Genomic DNA, 21,843 nt, shown 5'->3' with positions numbered 1-21,843 from the left:
ATGACATACGTGAGTGACTCTTGTCTGCTGCGAGTTTCAGCGTCGCGTCCGACAGCTGTGGTGCGTTTGGTTGAGGGCCAACTGTTCCTGCAAACCCGCCAGTCGACGGTTCATGACAGACCAAAGGTGGCCTTGGGTGGAGGATCTGCCTCCTTCTTCCTTCTCCTGCTCCTCCTCTTCCTCCTCCTCGTTACCCGGGTTCAGCACCGTGGACAGCTACTTGCCTCCACTCGTGGTTGGACGCTCAAACACAAAGTGGGACAGCAAGACGTCGCCCGCACTCTGAACATATGAGAGACAGGAATTTGGGAGATTTTTTTTTTTTTTTTTTGTACCGCTCTTCTTTATTTCACATCCAAGCGACGGATGTGACGGTATAGAAGAGTGCTTTGTGAGTCGGGAAAACACGCCGCTGACACAATGATCTCACGATATAAACCGGTAAGTGCTGGCGCTTGTGTCACCTGGTCTCATTGATCGATACTCTCACTTTCAATAGTAGGCTGCACTGCTTTGTTAGCATTTCTTGCACATGCACAGCATATAGCATTGAAGGGTTTTTGCATCATGAAGTATTTCTCAATTACACATTCAATTGCATACATCATACAGGCGGGCCATCTTATCAAATTGTCATCACAGGCAGTTGAATAATCCCTGTGTCTGCTGTCAGGGAATAATGCATCACTGGGATTTATTCATTGCTAGAGGCGAAATATGGGAAATACTGGACGTGCAGGTTTTTGTGGCTGGGCTGTTACAGGGTGGTTCAGACATTGTCACAGCTGGGGAACATTTTCTAAAAGATGAGTTGGAGGACAGCCCCCCATCGTTTTCTGTCATTCTTCAATTTTGAGTGAGCTAGAGGGACCTACAAGATAGATGTATAGATCAAAGCATGGTTCATCATTCACCTCTTACCCCCACTTTAGATAAAAGCATCACAGAGCACAACACACTGTGTTATATTTAGTTGGCATCTATCTGTATCTCTGGTTCTGTAACAAAGATATGATGTCGCCACATCACAATGGCAGAGTTCATATTTGGGGCTGTTCTGTAATGATTTTAGGAATGCATTGTTTTTCATCTTTGCTGTCAGCCCCCCAGCTATAAACGTTTTATTTTCTTTCTGAGGGTACCTGAATGGCCGCTGCTCTTCTACTAATTCGTTTTCTTCCTACACACACTGAAGATTCAACTCTCCCCGGGCAATCTAGTGATGGAGAGGTCTTATCTCTGATGTGGGCCACCACAGACCTGTAGCTCAGCCAGTTTTCCCAGCTGTAAAAAAAAAGGATAATGATACAGACACAGTGCATGATAAAGCTGTTATCTTTAGTTATCGATGCATCAATGTTATCGATGCTGACATCATATTCATTCCGAGATTGAATCAATGCTCATTTAGTTGGTGAAATCCCTGTTGACATGTCATCTAGTCTGCTGTGCTGTACCATTTCAACAGATGACAGTTGTTTGGGAAAATACCCCTCTCTTTGACTTAATTGATCGTATAAAAGTAAGAGAAATCTGACTGTTCTCCATCGAGAACAGCTTGCAAAGACATTTGGCAGCATTCACACCAACAACCCAGCATTTCAATTGACATATTAGCTTTTTCCTAAGATCATTTCATTGCCACTATTGCAGCAATTCTATCAAAACCTCTTCATTCTAGATTAAATATAAAGCGTTCACCACATGCATTTATGCTCTGCTTAATGTCTTCAATGCTACGATAATTACAGTGCACAGTTATGGAAAAGTAAAATGTACCCCCAGTCATCACTTTGAGGAAAAAATGCATGAGACATGCTGCTTCACATTACATTATATGTCAAGAGCTATGAAAGTATGTCTTCCAGGGACATTTAATGGACAACAACATCTCATGCAGAATTAAGTCAGACATTTAATGGGGGACAAAAAACTAAAAGCCTCTTTCCAGTGGGTCCCCATCAAGAGCACACAATGTTTTTTTAATTTTTTTATTGCTTTTATGAATCTGGGTCTCCATCTAGTTCATGGTATTGCAGGCACAGGTCCACATTTTGATAACAACTCAAAAACTACATGATCTTTTATTGGTGACCTGAATGTACCTCAGCACATATCGTTGTGTGTAAACACTCATGTAAACGGCTCATTACATTCAAGCGTATCTTCCTGTTGTTAAGGTCGCCATGGCGTGGAAACATAAATCACTTTAACTAGTAAGAAATGACCACTAGTCTGTCCCCGTGGATGTAGTGGATTATCAAAATCTGATCCCATGTGGCTTTTTGCTGATCCCTCTGAGCAGGTCAGCTGCCATTGGCTGCAGCGAGATCTCTGCATCCGTTCCAGGAATTCATTCATGTTTCATGTTTCTATTTTGTATGTGGCATATTTATTCAGTCACGGCTGTGCCCTTTTTTGTTTAGTGCTCTTGAAGATACAATGTGAACTAAAGTAATAAATGACTGAGAGGCAGAGTTATGTAACCCCTTAAAACGTGGTGTTGGGATTTAGATAAGAGCGCTTGCTCATGCTTCACACGTACCTCGTGTACAACGATTGGACCGCTCACTCAGCAGCTGTACCCCTCTCCTTGCTCCTCTCCCTCCCTCTCTCTCTCTCTCTCTCTCTTCATCATTCACGGCTCTCCCCTACCTTCAGTGGCTCTGTAGCTCAGTCCTCCAGCTCGCCTGCACAGTCTTCCCCCTCTGCTCTCGTCTTCCAAGGTCAACTTTGAGCTCTGGTTTGCATAGAGACAAGAACAGCAGGTGCACTGCAGAATGTCACCGCTGCTCTCGCTGTGTGTGCGTGCGCGTGTGCGTCTGCGTGTCTGAACGCATTGTAGTGTAGCTTTGCAGCGTCAAGTGAAGCTTCAGTTTTAGAGGATGTCTGAAGACTGCAGGCAGACGGGATACAGATGTTTCTTACCAGCATGGCCGGGAAAGCAGCTTAGTCTGCGGAAAAGGAGAGAGAGCTGCTGCTGCTGCACCGGACTGTGACTCCCTCTGACCCTCATCTCCCTCCTCCCGTCTCTCCTTCTGTCTCCTCTCTTTCATCGGAGCCGGTGTTTGGGAGCTGCATTCAAGAAGGAGGTCACTTTGGGAATTATCTGCCGAAGAAGCCAACAGTGTTGCCTTTGAAAAGACGTCATGCTCTGAGAGTCTCTATTTAAAATCTCTGTCTCTCCACTGTCTCTGGTCCTCCCCTCCTCCTCCTCCTCCTCCTCCTCCTCCTCCTCTTCCTCCTCGGGCCGGTTCCCTGCAGAGTCCCAGTTCCACCATGTCCTTGGCGTTCTGCGGGAACGAGAATAACTCTGTGGCCTATAACGTGGACAAAGGGGTTCTGAATAACGGCTGTTTCCTGGATGCGCTCAATGTGGTGCCACATGTCTTCCTCCTCTTCATCACCTTCCCCATCCTCTTCATCGGTGAGTGTCGCTGGGAGGTGAGATCCTCAGCTTTTTTACATCACTTCCTCCTGCAGACCACACATAACCAGCACACGCTCTCTCTCGCTCTCTCACACACACACACACACACACACACACACACACACACACTCACAGATGACACAAAGATTGATGAGCTTCAACATGCTCTCAAAATGTCTCTCTCAGTTCTTGCATATATCACTTAGCTTATACTTTTACATGTGATTAGTGAACTATCAAGTGCTTATTTTTGTGTAAAGTCCAATGAAACACTTTTCACACGCTTTCATTCCCTGAATTAAAATACCCTCTCTGGGTGTTGGCTGTCCCGTAGCCAAGGTCAGAAATACAAGTCTCTCTATGGTAGAAGGAGGTAAGGGCATTTTATTGAGCCGCACGCAAATGTGACTCCCCTGATGAATGTACAGACGGAGCAGATGGCATACTGCTGGCATTAGGCTCCACCTCCTTTGCTCCTGAGCATTCTATTAGTGTCTGTACATTGGTGTGTAAGAGCTCTGGGGCGCCGCACACAGTCACACATGCAGCGGCTTCATCGTCGTCCTTCTCATGTCAGTGTGTCCGCTATGTGCACCTTTTTGTTAAGCAGGACAGAATATTGGAGTTCATACAACTGGTTTGGCTCTGCGTTCCTGTTGTTTGCTGGATATGCAACCTATCGGATTATATCTAACGCACAGAGACATTGTCTTCCTCAGGGACACATTACACTCCCAGTTCATTCCAATGTGTCTTTGTGCTGCATGCGTACATGCTTCCATATATTACCACATTTCTAAATTTGTGTTTATTTTCATCTTTGTATGTTTTTGTAGTAAGGTATTCTCTGATACTTCGTTTCTGTCACCATTATTAGAACTCTTTTTTTTAGTAGTCTTTTAACGTTCATATTTTCATCAGCCTAAATTCTAACACATTTGCGGATTCCTTTACTTTTCATGCTGTCATCAATTAAATATTTAAATTTGTCCGATACTTTATTTTACAGTTTATAAAGATAAAGATAAAGAGTTTTTTCTTGTCATTGTACAACGAAATTCCATTTGGTAGCCCTCAGCCAGCCAGCAGCAGCGAATGACCAAAGATCTGCTAAACTAATGACTTTACCATCATTATATAGCAAATATTAGCATGCTTACACACAAAGATAAGATGGTGAACATGGTAAACATCATGCACCTGCTAACTGTCTCATAAAGCCACCAGCATGGCTGTAAACTATGAGTCTTTTTTTGTCTGTGTGGAGCTGTTTAAGAGAATTCAGTTGAGGTTGCCCCCGTGAATGCGTTCTGCCCTGCAATTATGTACTGTAGTGTGTTGCTCTTTAGAGTGCTGGCTCATGAGTTGCAGTCACATCAAAGTTACCAAAGTAAGGGAATGCTGTGGATATAATTGCACCCCAACACCTCTATAGGAGCAGCCTTCAGAGAGGAGGACTATTACCAGAGAGCGAGAGCGAGAGAAAGCTGATGTTCAAAGGTTTTGTTTTGTCCGACCAGCAGTCCAAAACCTAAAGACTTTTCATTTAATATCACATACAACTAAGAAAACCATCGTCACATTTCGGAAGCTGAAACCAGCAAATCCTTGACATTCTTGCTAAAAAAACATTGAAACAGTTGATTATCAAAATAGTTGATGATTTATTTTTCTCTTAGCCGTCTAATCGGTTCAGCTTTTTTGTACTGTCGAACCAACAACCCTGAACAACCCACATTCCTGATTACCTGCTGTTGGCCATACGAATAAGTCCATGTAGATTATAATCAAATACTTAATTACTTCAGGAGATTTTGTTTTATATCTTAGAAAATGTCCCTGATGTAAGGCACAACACTGGCATGCTGTGTGTGTGTGCGTGTTTGTGATTGCCAGCTTGTGCCAACACTTCTCAACAAGATAAACTGTCCAACAGCTAAGGTGCCAACAACAGAGGAGCCATTAACATAATCTATACTTTTCATTCAGCTTTGCTGTTACTACGAGAGCACTTTGTTATGCAGCTCATGATGTTCAGGGTGGCTCTGGGAGTAGAAAGCACTACCGTATATAAAGGCTTGTATTGAGTGCACATATACAGCTAATAAAAAACTGCTTTTCTCATTTTAATCTATCTTTACATTTTACAGACTGTCTGCTGGTGTCCGTCTTTTATTTCTCTGTCTCTGGCTGTGTATTTAAAGTGACACGCTTTATTTGCTGTGTCGTGTTTGAGGCTGGGGCAGCCAGAGTTCAAAGGTCCACATCCACCACAGCACCTGGCTTCACTTTCCTGGTCACAACCTGCGCTGGCTGCTCACCTTTGTCCTGCTCTTCATCCTCGTCTGTGAGATTGCAGAGGGCATTGTCTCCGATGGGTATGTTTCTAAATAACTAATCTAACCTGTAAGTGTAAGTGGTGTCTTCGTCATGAACATCCGACTCTGATGATGTGTCTATTAGCTTTTAACAATAATTATTCCAATAATTATTATCATTTACTCATTTACTCACCTCAAACTCACAAACTCAGCAACAGTTTTTCTGCAGACTTGAGGCAGGTAACTACAGCGATAGTTACTGAAGTGAAGAGAGGAGCTCTGCTCAACTCTTCACCAGGCTTTTCTGCGCCTGTGCTGTGCTGACAGCCTTTCATATTAGTGAAAATCATTTTGTGCTTACTCTAAGCTTTTCCCTCCTATCTGGTTTTCATTTGCAGGTTCAACGAATCCCCCCATCTTCACTTGTACATGCCCGCAGCTCTGGCCTTCATGGCCGGTATCACCTCTATCATCTACTACCATAACATCGAGACCTCCAACTTCCCCAAACTACTATTAGGTACAGTATTCTTAAATTCAGCTATCCTTTGCTTTCTCTCATCTGCCTTAAATTACAGAGGAAGGGTTTACTGAGCACAGTCATTTTTATGTTGTTTACCTCTTAGTGTCAGAGCAACAGCAGATTCAAACTGCATGAGCTCTTCCACATGATATCATTATAAACTGACTCAGTGCAGCCATTTACTGATGAATGGCTCATTACATTCAGATAGGACTTTTCTGTGTTTCCAACAAGAATATATTTTTTCTTGTTGTTATTATCATGGCGACCCTTTACGACCTGTGATAATGAATACACCATAATAAGATATCCCCATAGCAACAATATAGTTATTTTAATGTTAAAAAAGAGATACAGTAAGACATACACTGTATTCTTGGTCAGCTGTCACCGGGTGATATATCTCTTCATTGATCAGGATGTCACCCATTTGAAATAAATCAATTAACTTTATTTCATGTCACTATAACCCTTCACCTTAGTCCACTAGGTGAAGGGTTTGGTCCCATCTGTTGCTCCTGCAATGATCACTGAGTGATTCTCTTCGACTGTTCTTCTCCTCCTCATGCATCATTAACGTCAGTGTTCACCTCACAATACCTTACTGGCCACTCTCATCGAGTCGATCAGCCACCTTCGACTTTTCAATCTCGATATCACAGTCACTCTCTTGACGAAAGTGGTGGAGCAGTGCTGGGCTCACCATTGCGTGAACAGAAATGAATCTCCCTTATCGAAGATCGAAGATCTTCATGGAGTGAAGACAATTGACTAACCTGCTAACCAGACTAACCAGAGTGTTAATCTTGCAGCTCTTAAACAAACATTGGTGATGTGTAGCTGTTGGCATTTGCAGAGAGGAGGAAACGAGCAGGGTGAAAGAAAGAAGTAGAAAACATTGAGCCGTGGCTACATAAATACATATAGATACATTTTTTGACGAGTCATATTGACTAGTTTGACAAAGCACACCTACATATTGCTTTTTTCTACAAATCCAACAAATCTACTTTCAGACAAACTGACAAAACGAAACTCCCGCTCTAATATGACCTGTCTGCGTGTTTGTAGTCGGGTTATTTATCATTTTGTCTCGCCCAGTAATTTGCTGTCTTTTTCTGATCCCTGCTAAATCTCCTCAGCCCTGCTGATTTACTGGGTGCTGGCCTTCATCATGAAGACTATCAAGTTTGCCAAGTACACTGAGCATGGCATCGGCCCCAGGCAGCTACGCTTCTGCATCACCGGACTGCTGGTGCTGCTGTATGGACTCCTACTAGCTGTGGAGATCAATGTGATCATGGGAAGGGTGAGTCTGTGTGCGTTGTCTTGTATGTTAAGTTGTGTGTAGCCAGCGGATTGTGGCCTCTTTTTTTTTTAGCTCCATTCACTTCTCCTTTTAGTCGGAAATCCAAATGGCTCCAGTGGTCAGTGATCAGTAAAGCTGTCTCGGTCGGGATACAAATAGTTTAGATGCAATGATGCTGCCTGTTTGTTTTTGACAAACTAAACTTCATGGTGGTGCCGGAGGAAAGGTCAGTGGATGTGGGGGCTATGAATGTCTATACAGAATTCCACTGTAAACCATCAAAGAATTGTTGAGATATTTCAGTCTGAATCAAAGTGATGAACCGACTGGCTGGATATTGCCATTCCTAAAGCCATGCTGCTGGCATGGCTAAAAACGTTTTTAGAGGAACAAAAGCACAAACTTCTCATGAAAAACGCAGCAAAAATGAAAACACACCGAGAAATCATCATCAAAACAAGGAGAAATGAAACAATCAAGATTATAGTTTAAGGCCAGATCCTCTCAGCTTCATGAAACCAGTGATAAGTTGCCGCTGCCATCTGACTAGTAGGAGGTTCAAAGGTGTTCCCGTCTGGTGCCACACTAAACTGGATCTTTATGTTCATGAGCTTCATGTTACTCACTTATCATTTGTCTGGCTGTATTCTATGAATTGCACGACAAGTCGATCATGGTCATCGCTTTTTGACATTTTCAATCATCCAACCCTTTTTGAACACAAGGAAGAAAATGTCAAACGGGTGTACACATCTTCCTCTGGACAATTGAGAGCGTGATTGTGTCTGTTAACCTCTGCACTGAGCACAGATCTCTTATTGAATCGGACTCGCTGGTGTGAACAGCAAAGAAAGGAATTCTCCCATCATGCTTTGCACTCAGTCTGTTAAAGCACACGCTCAGCATTATCCATTTGTATAGTCTGGATCACAGCTGTGTTTTAGCAGCATTTAGCAGTACGTTTTAAACAAGCCCTTTTATAGGAATTAAATCGTACAGTCAAAAACATGCTTTTTGCTTTCTATTTACATTTTCATGATTACATTTGTACAAGTGTTTTTCAATTATCACATTTTAACGTGTTTGATTTCCTTCCATCACCAAAAACTGCTAATCCTTCCGATTGTTTAATCAAATTCAACTAATTAATATCTAACAAGACATGAATTGTCAAAACACAGTTGGTGAATATTATTATTGTCTTGACTGATAAAACAACATCATGAAAAGAGAATATTAAGAAACCTGCAGTATAATGACATCATGTGATTTGTTTTTGTGTCTATAAATAGTAACCAGTGTTTGGACATATTCTGTATTTCATCCTCCAGTCACTGACCTAGTTTCCATAAAGCTTAAAAACATGCTTTGACTCTGTTTCACTGATTTCATATTATATTGTGAGGCTAAATTGTACTGCATCACTTCTATTATTTTCTATTTATTTTATTCAGTTCAGTCAAATGGTTGTGAAAGTAGAACAGATGAAAAAGAGTGTTTTAAACGGTCATATCTATTGTGTTGTAACTCCAATTCATGGAGTATTGACGGAATCTAATCAATGTCTAATCATCAGTTGCATGTTTTTATATTCACCCTCGATCGTCCAACAATAAATCAATCGTGTCTTTCTCTCCTTTTCATCACAGCGCTACATGTGTTACTCCGACCCCACAGATGTGAAGCCCCCCGAGGACCTCCAGGACCTGGGTGTTCGTTTCCTGCAACCCTTCGTCAACCTGTTGTCCAAAGCCACCTACTGGTGGATGAACACCTTCATTACCGCCGCTCACAGACGGCCCATCGACCTCAAAGTCATCGGCAAACTGCCCATCGCCATGAGAGCCCTCACCAACTACACAAAGCTCCGGAAGGCCTTCGAAGACCAGAAGGTTCGTGCACCGACTGAACGGTTCAGTGTTGTTAATCTTTACTCCTTTGTGGAAAACATGGGATTGCCGCCTCGTGCTGGAATCAACTTGGCCCATCGACCGCTGGAGTATCACATGAGTAAATGTTACATGAGTTCATGCTGTGTCATTTTCTACCATGTGCATTTCCAAAGAGATTGGAGGGACGCTATTGTTTCTGAAATAGTTGGCAATATTTGACAGTTTCTGCAGAATTCTGTGGGAGATGTGTTTGATTTTAGATCTGAGGTCTTGAAACTAATGTGGTGGAAATCAAAAGCATCACTTCTTGCGTCATTGGTGCTGAATAAATGAACACGGATGTATCAAGCACTGGTGCAGATGGTAACTGAAAGTAACAGAAGATGACATGTTGGGAAGGAAATCTGAAAGAAGTGGGTGATGATGTTGGGCTGTTTCCCCCACGACTTCTTGCTGTTGTCAGAAGCGAAATGTTGAAGATTTTTATACGCAAATGCCACAGCAAGTGTCTGCATTTTAAGGGTTCTTATCTTATTTCAAGCAAACATAATCCGCAAAGCAGATCACCAAATAGGGGAAAACTTCTATCTCTTTCTGAATGTGGTGATTCATCAAGGAATCAACTTGGATCTCACAGAGTCACGAATACGGATGTAATTGTTTATTTATGAGCTTAGAGTGCAGCTCTTTTGGCTCTTTATGGCCCCACTTCACTTCCCTTTGGGCACATTTGTTAGTTCACTGTCTTAATAAATCTTGTGTTTGTTATGTTGAATTGCTGTCTGTTAGTCAGCCTGGCATGTGCATGAAGGGATCTGGGAATCCTACAAGATTTTGTGTGTTCTCTTTTTTTATACAGCTGTTCTCATTAAAGACGTTGATCTCTGTCCTGTGATGACTCATCGCTGGCTGATCTGGGACCATCAAACTATATTCAGACGTCACAGAGATGATTAGTCAATAGTATAAACACTGAAATGTCAAACTGCCTTTAAACATGCACACAGGCACAAGCGTATTACTCAAGCTTATTCTTTCTATCTTGGTTCTGTTAAGGTGTATTTTACTTTGAAAAATATATTTCCACATCACAGAATTGAATGTGGTTCCTCCGCTTTCTACCTTTAGCACTGCTTTTGTGAAACATCTTCGTTGGTGTTGTGCCAGAGAAGTGTTGACTTAGTTGCCTTTTATAAGTCTGCTGTTTTTGGTGGTGTTCTGTCTCACTTTGTCTGTCTCAGCTCGGGGTTTTTCAGTGTCATAGTTGTTATCTTGTCCTTGCAACTTTATGGGTTTCCTCTTGCAGTCATAAGACATGCAGATTTAGTAAACTGGAAACTGTAACGTGTGATAGACTCTCTTGTCTTCGGAGTACCGTTGGCTCTCATCCATTGCATGCTGGAATACTTGAGCACCCTATGACTTTAAGCTGGTATAGAAAGTGAGTGGGTGGATGGATGAATGCTGCTCAATACAACAACAAGGATTTGCTGGTTTGATGACATGGAACGAAATCTAAGTCACTTTCGACAAAAACTATGCCCACACGGTGTCTGTCAGCTTCTCACATGAATGCCACCTGATTTAAGTGTGAGAAAGCTTCACGCTGCATAAGGTAACACACGGTGTTATCATTCCCTCTCGTTCAACAGACCACTTTTATAAATTTCCTTGAAGAACTACTGGATACTGACTTTTTTGGCTTGTAATAGCAGGAAAAGCACAGGTGGAACAGATAACGTTAAAAACAACGACATTACATTTCGGTGACTAATTCCAGGAATCTGGTATTGTGCATGCTGGCTCACTGGCTTGTCTTACTGGGACAAGTGATGGAATTGAGCCATCGTAAACAACATTTGTTGTTTTTGAAATTGTCTGCAGTGACTGATACATTTTTTTTATGGGTTCCATATCAGACATGGCTGAAGTTAGCGAGTGAACACAGATGGAAGAGAGTTGACATGTGACACAATGAAATGTGCTCTTTAAAGTCTTGTGATCATTGGTATTTAGAAGACGTCAAAATCCTCGTACATTCTCAGGCATCTTTGCCACAGCTACGATTGTTGTGACAGCTATTTCTGATTTCCCAGAGCTTTGATTTCCCTGCACCTCCCCTGGCATGGAGTGTTATTAAATGAACACGCGGGTAAATGCAAATGTGGCAATTTGTGTAACTGTATTTCTGTTTCGATTGTTTTACATCTGTATAAAATGAGAGAGGCTAGACTCTAGCCTCTCTCCGTTCAACTGTCCGCCATTAACCATGGAAAAAATAACCTCTATTTCTGCTTAGTACGTGTTGTGGAAGTCACAGATATCCCGGGAAACTAAACTAAATATGTTAGGAGTGGTTACATTTACAACCGGCCCTTTGAGGGCGACCGTGATGCTGATGTGGCCCCAGAGTGAAAATGAGTTTGACACCCCTGGGCTAGAGGGAAGAAAGAAACAGCAGATATATGACAAGAAAATATCTTGAATAGAATGATAACGAAATAGTTGCTGAACTTTTATTTTTATGATTTACCATTATGATTGGATTCAACTCTACTTTCTCCTGAGGACTTAATGGTGTACAAATAACAACATTGACGATACAGTACTGTCATGACCTACACAATCCATTCATAGGACAGCATCACAAAGACTGAAGGCCACAGGCTTGGAATTGAATGCTCATACACACAATGAGCTGTGGCTAAGTGGCGAGCAGGGCCGTCCTCCTTGGTTCGGTCCCCGGCTCCGGCTCCGTTAGACGCAAGTCGATGTGTCCTTGAGCAAGACACTTAAACCCACAGGGGCGAAAACACCTGACGCTCCTCTCAGCCTTCACATTTCTCTATACAATCCTTTAGTGATCCCACGTGATCGTAAAGGGAGCTTTGCCCAACAAACCATGACATCCATGGCAACCATGGCATCTTTGCCTGAAACACACTGAAAAAGGCTTTAAAAGTTTTGTTCACTGAGTGTGCCCTCATATGCAAACACCTTATAAATGAAGAGTGCTGTTCCAAAATGTAATAGCTGGCATTTTGAAAATCAAACAGCGCTTCCTCCTATGACTTGAAACATTGACACGTTTTCATTTCCTCCAACTTTTCTCTCTTTCTCACTTTTTTTGCGCAAGTGTCCGTGGTCAGAGGTGAGGGGCCTCCTGTCCAGGTCATTGTTTTCCAGTGTTTAGAAGGTCACAGAGATTCGTCACTGCTGCATATGCGTCCGATGTGAACACAACCCCCTTTCCTTCCGGTCGAAACAAAGGATGAGATAGATTGAGAGATCCCAGTGGAGAGGTGGGGGGGGGGGCATTTAGAGGAGAGCCCAGAGGCGGCGGATCATTCCCATTCTACTGTGAACGAGGCGACATCTCGACCCCTGTGGGGGTGAAACCACTGCGCTTCATGGGAAGCTGGAATCACTCTGCATGTGTGAGAAGAAACGTCCTCCTTCTTTGAACCCAAGGTAGAAGGAAAGGATGTGTGGGTGTTTATTTGCGTGTGTGTGACGCGCACAGTGACACAGGTTCCGTGTGAAGGCTGAGGTTCATGAAAAACATGGGAAGATAGAGACACATGTTATCAGTCACGTCTGTTCTCACAGTTCTGTGAATGGATAAGGCAAGCTCGCAGAAATGCACACAAACACACACAAAATGTTCTGGGAGTGTTTACTGCACCGTGACAGTCCAGATGTTTTCTTCTTGCTTACTAACTGAACCACGCTGTTGTCTTCTTGGGACGTTTATACATTTTAAACCTTATCAATCTATACTAATTAAGATCAGTAGCTCTTCCAGTATGCTTTTAAAAAATCTATTAATTTCTGAAAGTGATTTTTAATGATGTAGGATTTTCTTTTGTCGTTAAAAAACCCTCGGCCTAATTTGATCTACTGTTTAATTCTCGTCCTCTGCATCACTGTCAGGGTTTTCTACCATCATTAGAGCAGTTAAACATGACCGGCTGAGCTCCACTGTGAAAATCACCACTAATCATCACATCCCATGATGCAGCAGCACCGTGCAGTATGAGCCCGGAACGTGACCTAATTTGCTAGGTTTCTGTTGCAGTGGGGGAGCGACTCTTTTTCGATTAATAATCCAAATCCTTTCTCGTAACACAGACAGAATTGTTATCCTGTTACTGCCAATAAGCTGTAATCAGCCGATGACATTCTCCAAATGCTGTTCATTTCCCTCATCATATTCACTCAGCATGCTGATGTATTTCCTACTCTGACCCCTTTTCTTCTTATCGTCCCTCAGAGGCCTCAGAGCACAACTCCCCAGGGCCCAAAATTGATCTGGCACGCCTTGAGGAAAGCATTCGGCAGACCTCTCATCCTCAGCATCACATTCCGCTTCCTGGCCGACTTGCTGGGCTTCGCCGGCCCTCTCTGCATCTCCGGCATCGTTCACCACATCAGCAAGGACAACCGCACCATTCAGCAGCCGGTGAGGCGTCAACCATACTGCCATGCACACAGTAGTAACGTAACCTAACCTGTGATTTGTGATAAAATGTATAATATGGTCCATTTACTGAAGAAGGCTGTGGGATACCGTCATGAGCTCCAGAGTTAAGAAGTTAACTTTGAGTTTAGAATATTTTAACTCATGTGTGATAGAGGTAAGATGTAGTTTATTGTGTGTGTGCCGCCAAATCACACCCAGAATTTTTGTTTGTCGGAAAATGCAACAACCCGGTTTCATGTTTGTTTCATTGTCTTTCACCGAAATGTGTCAGTCAGACTTTCTGTTGTTTTCTGTGCAAAAACAAACCAGTCTCACCTGCTTGTCTGAAGTTTCTCCTCAGCTGCTGTTTTTGTTGTGTGTCAGCAGACATGACAGACACATCACAAGGCTTCCTTTTACGTCTTAAAGGTCACTGTTATAGTTTGATGCCCTCCCACCTGGCCTGTGTTAATTAAATTCTCATTAAATATTAATGAGACCTATTGCTGGCGGAGCTGTCTCGGTGTTCTAAATTACACTCAGGCATCCCTGTAAGAATAACAAATTAAATTATTAGTTTGAAAGTCACATCCTAAACAAGCCAGTGGAATATCAAAAGTTAATTCGAAATGGTTAGAAAAGTTGCCATGCACTCAAAGTAAATCCTCTCGACTGTGTGCCATTTTGGAGAGAAGACTGAAAATAGGCTTGTTTGTGAAATGGTGACATAGAGCCAATGACTGGAGCAGGATAGCGTTTCTGGGACTTATATCGGTCAGAAATGTGTTCTTGGCAGTGGGATGAGAAAGAAGGCGAACAAATGTCGAGGATGATTGGATGTGGGGTGGAGACACATTTCTAATCAATAATTTGCAGTTCCGCGTCAGTGAATGCTCTTTGATGCAGAATTCATTTATCTTTGAAGGAGATACCGTATCCGTCTCAGGTAGCTGAGCCGGACTCTTATTTGGTTTCCGTACATATCTGCTGTGCGATACAGTCTGACGGCTCCTCTTCATTTCAGTTTGATGGAGTTTCATATGATGCAACGTTCTAGCCTGCTATGAAATCGAAATGATACATTATAAATGGATATGGTAACCCTCGACTTTTAAAGCGATTAGCAGGAACAATATTAGTTGAAAGTCATCACTGACAGAGCTGAATCCAATCCTGTAGAGATCGGCTTGTGTGATTGACCTTGCTGAGGCCCCTGCCTGTCTGAACTGGTCAATATGTCTATCTCCCCCTCTCTCTACCTGTCTGTGTTTCCAGACAAAGTTGCTGGGAATATATTTCATATCCTCCAGGGAGTTTCTAGAGAATGCATATGTGCTGGCTGTGCTGCTCTTCTTTGCCCTGCTCCTGCAGAGGACCTTTCTCCAGGCCTCCTACTATGTGGCCATTGAAACAGGCATCAACATTCGCGGGGCCATACAGGTACAGGAAATATTCCATGTGACATATGACTGCCAAAACAGATTATTGAGGTGCTGCTGTTTGTCCACATGAATGTGAATGTGGTTGTCTTCTCCCCAGACAAAAATCTACAACAAGATCACGCGGCTGTGCACCTCCAACATGTCCATGGGCGAGTTAACTGTTGCTCAGATCTGTAACCTGGTTGCCATTGATACCAACCAGCTCATGTGGTTCTTCTTCCTCTGTCCTAACCTGTTGGCCATGCCAGTACAGGTAGGAAACATGTTTTACTTTGTTAAGTAATGACTTCAGTATTCATGTGTTATCCCGACTTGTGTGGTTTCACGTCAGCTATAGTTGTAAGATCCATAGCTACTCCACAATCCCTTAACACACGACTATGAATCAAGTTGTGCATTGCGTCACAATGCATTGTGTCATTTTGTTTTGTTTTTGCCATTAAGCTGCCTGTCCGTTATTGCATTTCTCTATTGTTGTTTATTGTGTATTATTGCACTGTTGTACTTTTAAATTGTGTTTGCTACACTACATTTCTTCATCATGCCGTGCAATGTCTTTTCTTATCAGGCTCATGGTTTGTTGGGCAAAGCTCCCTTTACGATCACGTGGGATCACTAAAGGATTGTATAGAGAAATGTGAAGGCTGAGAGGAGCGTCAGGTGTTTTCGCCCCTGTGGGTTTAAGTGTCTTGCTCAAGGACACATCGACTTGCGTCTAACGGAGCCGGAGCCGGGGACCGAACCAAGGAGGACGGCCCTGCTCGCCACTTAGCCACAGCTCATTGTGTGTATGAGCATTCAATTCCAAGCCTGTGGCCTTCAGTCTTTGTGATGCTGTCCTATGAATGGATTGTGTAGGTCATGACAGTACTGTATCGTCAATGTTGTTATTTGTACACCATTAAGTCCTCAGGAGAAAGTAGAGTTGAATCCAATCATAATGGTAAATCATAAAAATAAAAGTTCAGCAACTATTTCGTTATTATTCTATTCAAGATATTTTCTTGTCATATATCTGCTGTTTCTTTCTTCCCTCTAGCCTCTCTCATTTTATACAGATGTAAAACAATCGAAACAGAAATACAGTTACACAAATTGCCACATTTGCATTTACCCGCTGCTGCTGCGTGTTCATTTAATAACACTCCATGCCAGGGGAGGTGCAGGGAAATCAAAGCTCTGGGAAATCAGAAATAGCTGTCACAACAATCGTAGCTGTGGCAAAGATGCCTGAGAATGTACGAGGATTTTGACGTATTCTAAATACCAATGATCACAAGACTTTAAAGAGCACATTTCATTGTGTCACATGTCAACTCTCTTCCATCTGTGTTCACTCGCTAACTTCAGCCATGTCTGATATGGAACCCATAAAAAAAATGTATCAGTCACTGCAGACAATTTCAAAAACAACAAATGTTGTTTACGATGGCTCAATTCCATCACTTGTCCCAGTAAGACAAGCCAGTGAGCCAGCATGCACAATACCAGATTCCTGGAATTAGTCACCGAAATGTAATGTCGTTGTTTTTAACGTTATCTGTTCCACCTGTGCTTTTCCTGCTATTACAAGCCAAAAAAGTCAGTATCCAGTAGTTCTTCAAGGAAATTTATAAAAGTGGTCTGTTGAACGAGAGGGAATGATAACACCGTGTGTTACCTTATGCAGCGTGAAGCTTTCTCACACTTAAATCAGGTGGCATTCATGTGAGAAGCTGACAGACACCATGTGGGGGTTGGTGCTTCACAACTGTACAATGCAAATGGTAATGTACAGTTGTGAAGCACCAACCCGCACACGGTTTGCATTGCCATGGTTACAGACTCTACTTTTTCCCATCACGCACCTGGACCCCAGTGGCACACGTCATCCTGTGACAGATGATGGAGGGGGTGTGCGAATGTTAAATGTCACATCCATCTTCATCTGGTTCTGTGTCTCCTGGGGATTCCTGAGTCCGACATGTGCTCAGTGTGATGCCAGAGACATGAAGAGAGAGAGAGACAGAGAGAGACAGAGACAGAGAGAGAGAGAGAGAGAGAGAGAGAGAGAGAGAGAGAGAGACAGAGACATGAAGAGACAGAGAGAGACAGAGAGAGACAGAGACTATATTTCGAAATTAAATATTGATGAAAGCTTTCATACGTTTTCTTTGAATGGTCTGCGTTACGTAACCGAAGCCTTTATTCGTCATTTTTCTCTCCACAAGGTTACATTATATGTTCTTTCTTCTCTCAGATTGTCGTGGGAGTGATCCTGCTCTACTACCTCTTGGGAATCAGTGCCTTGATTGGAGCGACCGTCATCGCTGTGTTAGCTCCTGTACAATACTTTGTGGCCACCAAGCTGTCCCAGACACAAAAGAGCACCCTGGTGAGGACTTGTATTGTTCTTCTACAGAGATGCAGCATTGTATGTGACTATTATGATGTTAGCCATTCGCGGATGGCGATATCTTTTGGTCGGGCAAGCGGTCAAGTCCACCGCTTCGGTCCAGACTGAAATGTCTTGATAATATAAGATGTTACGATTAAAGCTTTTATGATCACTATATCCACTGCTGCTGTTATTATTTGTAGTCATAATGTTTCTGTTATACTCTCATTACATGTATGATTTCTGTCATATGTTGTAATTACACTACGTTGTTCATTCTGTACACATGACATCTCTTGTTTTTTTGGAGAAATGTCTTAACAACCCCCGAGGATGAAATCATTTTGGTGATCCCCCGACTTTTCATTTAGTACCATCATGAGGTTGACATTTGTTGTTCAGAGTGAAATCTCTATTCGATGGAATATCATGCAATTTGCTGCAGACTTACAAGGTCTTTGTCAACTTTCCCCTGACTTTTCATCGAGCATCGTCATCAGGTCAAAACGTTTGTCGATGGTTTACTTTGCAATGAGCATTAAGGCCTCACAGAGCTGCTAGTGTAGTGTGTTTTGGTATAATATGTTGAAATCAAGTGAACTTTTTCAACCTATCGTTGCAGTGCATCATGGAGAAACTAAAAGTACTGGCTAGGTGTCTGGTCACCGACAATATATTCACATGTTGAATCGTAATGCAAACAATGTCTTCGATGTGTTTGGGCTCTGAGCTGCATCAGTTTAATGCAGAACTTTTCAAACGGAGTTGGTCAATATTGGCTCGTCCACATCACACCAGGTAATGAATGACATCACAAAAAAGGACACAGATACACACAAGCGCACACACACGCACTTCTGGACACCTCAAAGCAATCATTTCCTTGGAGAAAAATAGCATTTGTTTAATTTGAAGAGAAGCAACAAAAACAACTATTTCAATCGCTCAAGATATGCTCATCTTGCCTCACGCCTTTCTGCTGCTTCCAGCTGCTGCAAAGCAACTATATGTAATGATACTGTTTCCTACGGCCCTATAGAGCATGGCGTTATACTAAGGAAAAACACTTGCTTAGATGGCTCAGATGTTTGTGTTGGGATTAAACCCAGAGATGTAGAGGTGATTACGCTCATGTCGCCCTCTGGATGAACCATTATGGTTGTTTAATAAAAGTGTCCCTTTTTCCCCTTACAGGAATACTCCAGTGAACGTCTAAAGAAGACCAATGAGCTGCTGCGGGGCATCAAGCTGCTGAAGCTGTACGCCTGGGAACACATCTTCTGTGACAGCGTGGAGGGGACCAGGAGCAAAGAGCTCACCAGCCTGCAGGCCTTCGCTCGTTACACATGCATATCCAGTAAAGCACTTTGCTCTGAACTTTGATCTCTTACACTTGAGCTTATGAAATGTGTGTGCAAAAAATGTAAACATTGACAGGGAAGGCACAAGGCTTTGCAGTGCATCACTTTTTACTTGATTATTGTGTTTCTAGTGTCGTTCCACCTTTATTGAACCCCACAATTTCCAGTCAACATCTAAAATTCAACACATACGTATAAAAATAACTGGATGTAAAGGTACTTAATGTTTGAGGCATGGCCAACATGGATTATTGTACTTCCATTCATTCCCCATTTACAGTACCTAAGAAATCACTGCACAATATGATACATATTTGTTTTCTACAGACTTACTTTCCAGGTGAACAGTGGCTTCTATAAAGTCATGGATGAAGTCAAGGATTCATTCAATGTAACCAAGTCACATTTAACAGAATATCTGTGAGCTGGCAGATTACTGCCTTTTTAGTGAGAATGTAGGGACGCCATAGAAAAATAGTTATTCTCAACTTTACATTGTTTATTTTCACTGGGTTAAATCTTGGTCATCCTGCTGTTTGTTTCTTTTCTTCTTTCAGTTTTCATGACTGCAGCTATTCCGATCACAGCTGTATTGACGGTGAGTTTGAATTCTGGCTCTATCATTACTTCCTGTTGATTCCCCCTGTGTGAATAACAGAGCAGAGACAGTGCCCAGTGACTCCCTGACACTAAATCATGCCTGTATTTATAGAAGTCTGTCATGGTTGTAGACCTGAGTGGTGACAAATGAGAAAAGACCGACAGATGCCAGGTAGCGGGATGATTATACACAACAGACGAAGACACGTGATTCTTCTTTGATTTTATCGAGCTCCTCAAACTTTTCATTGGACAACTCAAGTTCAACAGCAACTTTGATGCTGACCGCCAAAGAATTACTTCTGTTTTTCTTTGCTGGGGTTTCACCTGGAACATACCGTTAGTGTCCATCAGCCAGTCAAGCAGTTCAAGGGTTTAAGGATCTAAATCCATGCTGCTGAGACTAACCTCAGCCATTTTGTCCTTCCTCTCATCCTGCAGACCTTTGTGGTTCACGTTCACATCTCCGAGGACGCCGACCTTTCCCCAGCTGTGGCCTTTGCCTCTCTGTCCCTCTTTCACATCCTGGTCACCCCCCTCTTCCTGCTCTCCAGCGTGGTGCGCTCCACCGTGAAGGCTCTTGTTAGGTGAGAAACTAGAATATCATTTTCATACTAGAGAGCAACGTCAGAATTACTCGATCGATCGCATGATTCTCCCGGCGGAGATAAAGATTGATTTATTGTCCTCTGACGATGTCTCATACAGTAAAGTCAATGAGGCTGGACTCTTTTCTTTGAGACTGTACAGGCAATGAGAGCGTGTCAGTTTAAATCGCATCATCTCCAGCTTTACGTACTGAAAGTGATCACAGGGCAGGAGTGTAATGAGTGGGGATGGGGAAACTGGCATCACACACATTCTATATGGGGCTTTAGGAGGCCAGCTGACATAACTGTGCTGGTGTAAGCACCTTATTTTAACTAGGGTGCCTTTCCTTCTTGGAATGTGGAAGCTGCCTGCGATCCTTTGAGATGTCTATTTCGGGGCTGTGTGATCTGACACCAGGGATAAAAAATAAATAAATAAATAAAAATAACAGTTTAGATTCATCTTCAGACCTCAACATGAGAAAATGTCTCTTTGTAGAAAAAAAAGCTTATAAACTAATATGGTAAATACAAAGTCATTGTGCAGCTTTAAATATATCTCATTCGATTTCAGTTGTTCAAGTTGACGTTTAGTGCTGAATAATAGCATCAGTCAATCTTCCTGTGGAAACATTTTTCAAGTGCCATTCTCATTCAATCCTGCTGTTGATTAAACTTCTCACATTGGTGTTGCTGCTGCAGTGTGTATAACTAACACACAGGGTTCAGTGCGGCATGTTACCTGCACCTCTCTGTACTGAATGTCTTTGTCTATGAGACATATGGATGCATAGATGAATTAACTGAAGGAAATGAGTCCCAGTGTCAGCTCTGACATTTAGCACAGATTTAGTCATTAGCGTGAGATGGCCTTTATCAGGGAAGCGTCTGTTCTTATTTAGGGAGTGAAGTAGAAGATAAGTGATTTGACTCAGAGATGTAGAGATTTGTGAGTGTGTATGACAGGGAGAGAAAGTGGAAGCTTGTTGGTAGTGAACCTCTTTCCAATCATTTTTTGTTCCATTTCATGAAATATGAGAGTAAACAGTAGGGATGCTGTTATCTGAATGTAAGTCAGTTCATTAAAAGTCAATGTTGCTTGTGCCTGTCTGCTATAGAATACAGTATGGCCCATCCATCAGTATGTTTTGAACATATTCTATAGATTTATTCTACAGATTCATTTAATTTTTTACGAGTAGTGACTTGATTCCTCTCTGATTAATCTGCAGTGTTCAGAAGCTCAGCGAGTTTTTCTCAAGTGATGAGATTGGAGATGAACAAGAGCCCAGAGTGATGTTCACCTCCGGCTCCAGCAATCACAACCAAAATAGATACCAGGCCGTGGTAAGTACATGTACACGCATTTATTTTGGGTTGGATTCAATCAGGCAATGAAGTAGACAAAATGTGTTTCTTACTATCTCCCCTGCTGCTGCGTCCAGGCCGTCTCACTTTGCTGTGAATGTTGTTTTCTTCCTCCACCGTATTGTCTTCCTATTGAAATCACCATTTACCTCTTTGTCCTTTGTGTTT

At 42.4% G+C, this 21,843-nt stretch overlaps 1 protein-coding gene across 2 annotated transcripts in view; it reads left to right on the top strand.

Moving 5' to 3' along the window:
- Positions 1–337: 337 nt before the first annotated feature.
- abcc8 (ATP-binding cassette, sub-family C (CFTR/MRP), member 8) overlaps positions 338–21,843 on the top strand; it is a gene marked incomplete at its 3' end in the record, with an annotated part of 42,015 nt that continues 20,509 nt past the window's right edge. For both annotated transcript variants that reach the window (XM_079277067.1, XM_079277066.1), the window contains exons 1-14: positions 338–441; positions 3,265–3,427; positions 5,667–5,808; positions 6,150–6,271; positions 7,417–7,583; positions 9,233–9,475; positions 13,749–13,937; positions 15,213–15,377; positions 15,477–15,632; positions 17,619–17,753; positions 18,951–19,113; positions 19,675–19,715; positions 20,159–20,304; positions 21,540–21,654. In XM_079277067.1, the coding sequence (XP_079133193.1) occupies positions 421–441; positions 3,265–3,427; positions 5,667–5,808; positions 6,150–6,271; positions 7,417–7,583; positions 9,233–9,475; positions 13,749–13,937; positions 15,213–15,377; positions 15,477–15,632; positions 17,619–17,753; positions 18,951–19,113; positions 19,675–19,715; positions 20,159–20,304; positions 21,540–21,654 (1,968 nt within the window). In that variant the 5' untranslated portion in view covers positions 338–420. The remainder of the gene's footprint in view (positions 442–3,264; positions 3,428–5,666; positions 5,809–6,149; positions 6,272–7,416; positions 7,584–9,232; positions 9,476–13,748; positions 13,938–15,212; positions 15,378–15,476; positions 15,633–17,618; positions 17,754–18,950; positions 19,114–19,674; positions 19,716–20,158; positions 20,305–21,539; positions 21,655–21,843) is intronic.

This window comes from Melanostigma gelatinosum (genome assembly GCF_949748355.1).
Source record: "Melanostigma gelatinosum genome assembly, chromosome: 1".
In the NCBI taxonomy this organism is placed as follows: Eukaryota; Metazoa; Chordata; class Actinopteri; order Perciformes; family Zoarcidae; genus Melanostigma; species Melanostigma gelatinosum.
Note: the sequence above shows the minus strand (reverse complement) of the source record. Positions and strands in the feature narration are given on the sequence as shown.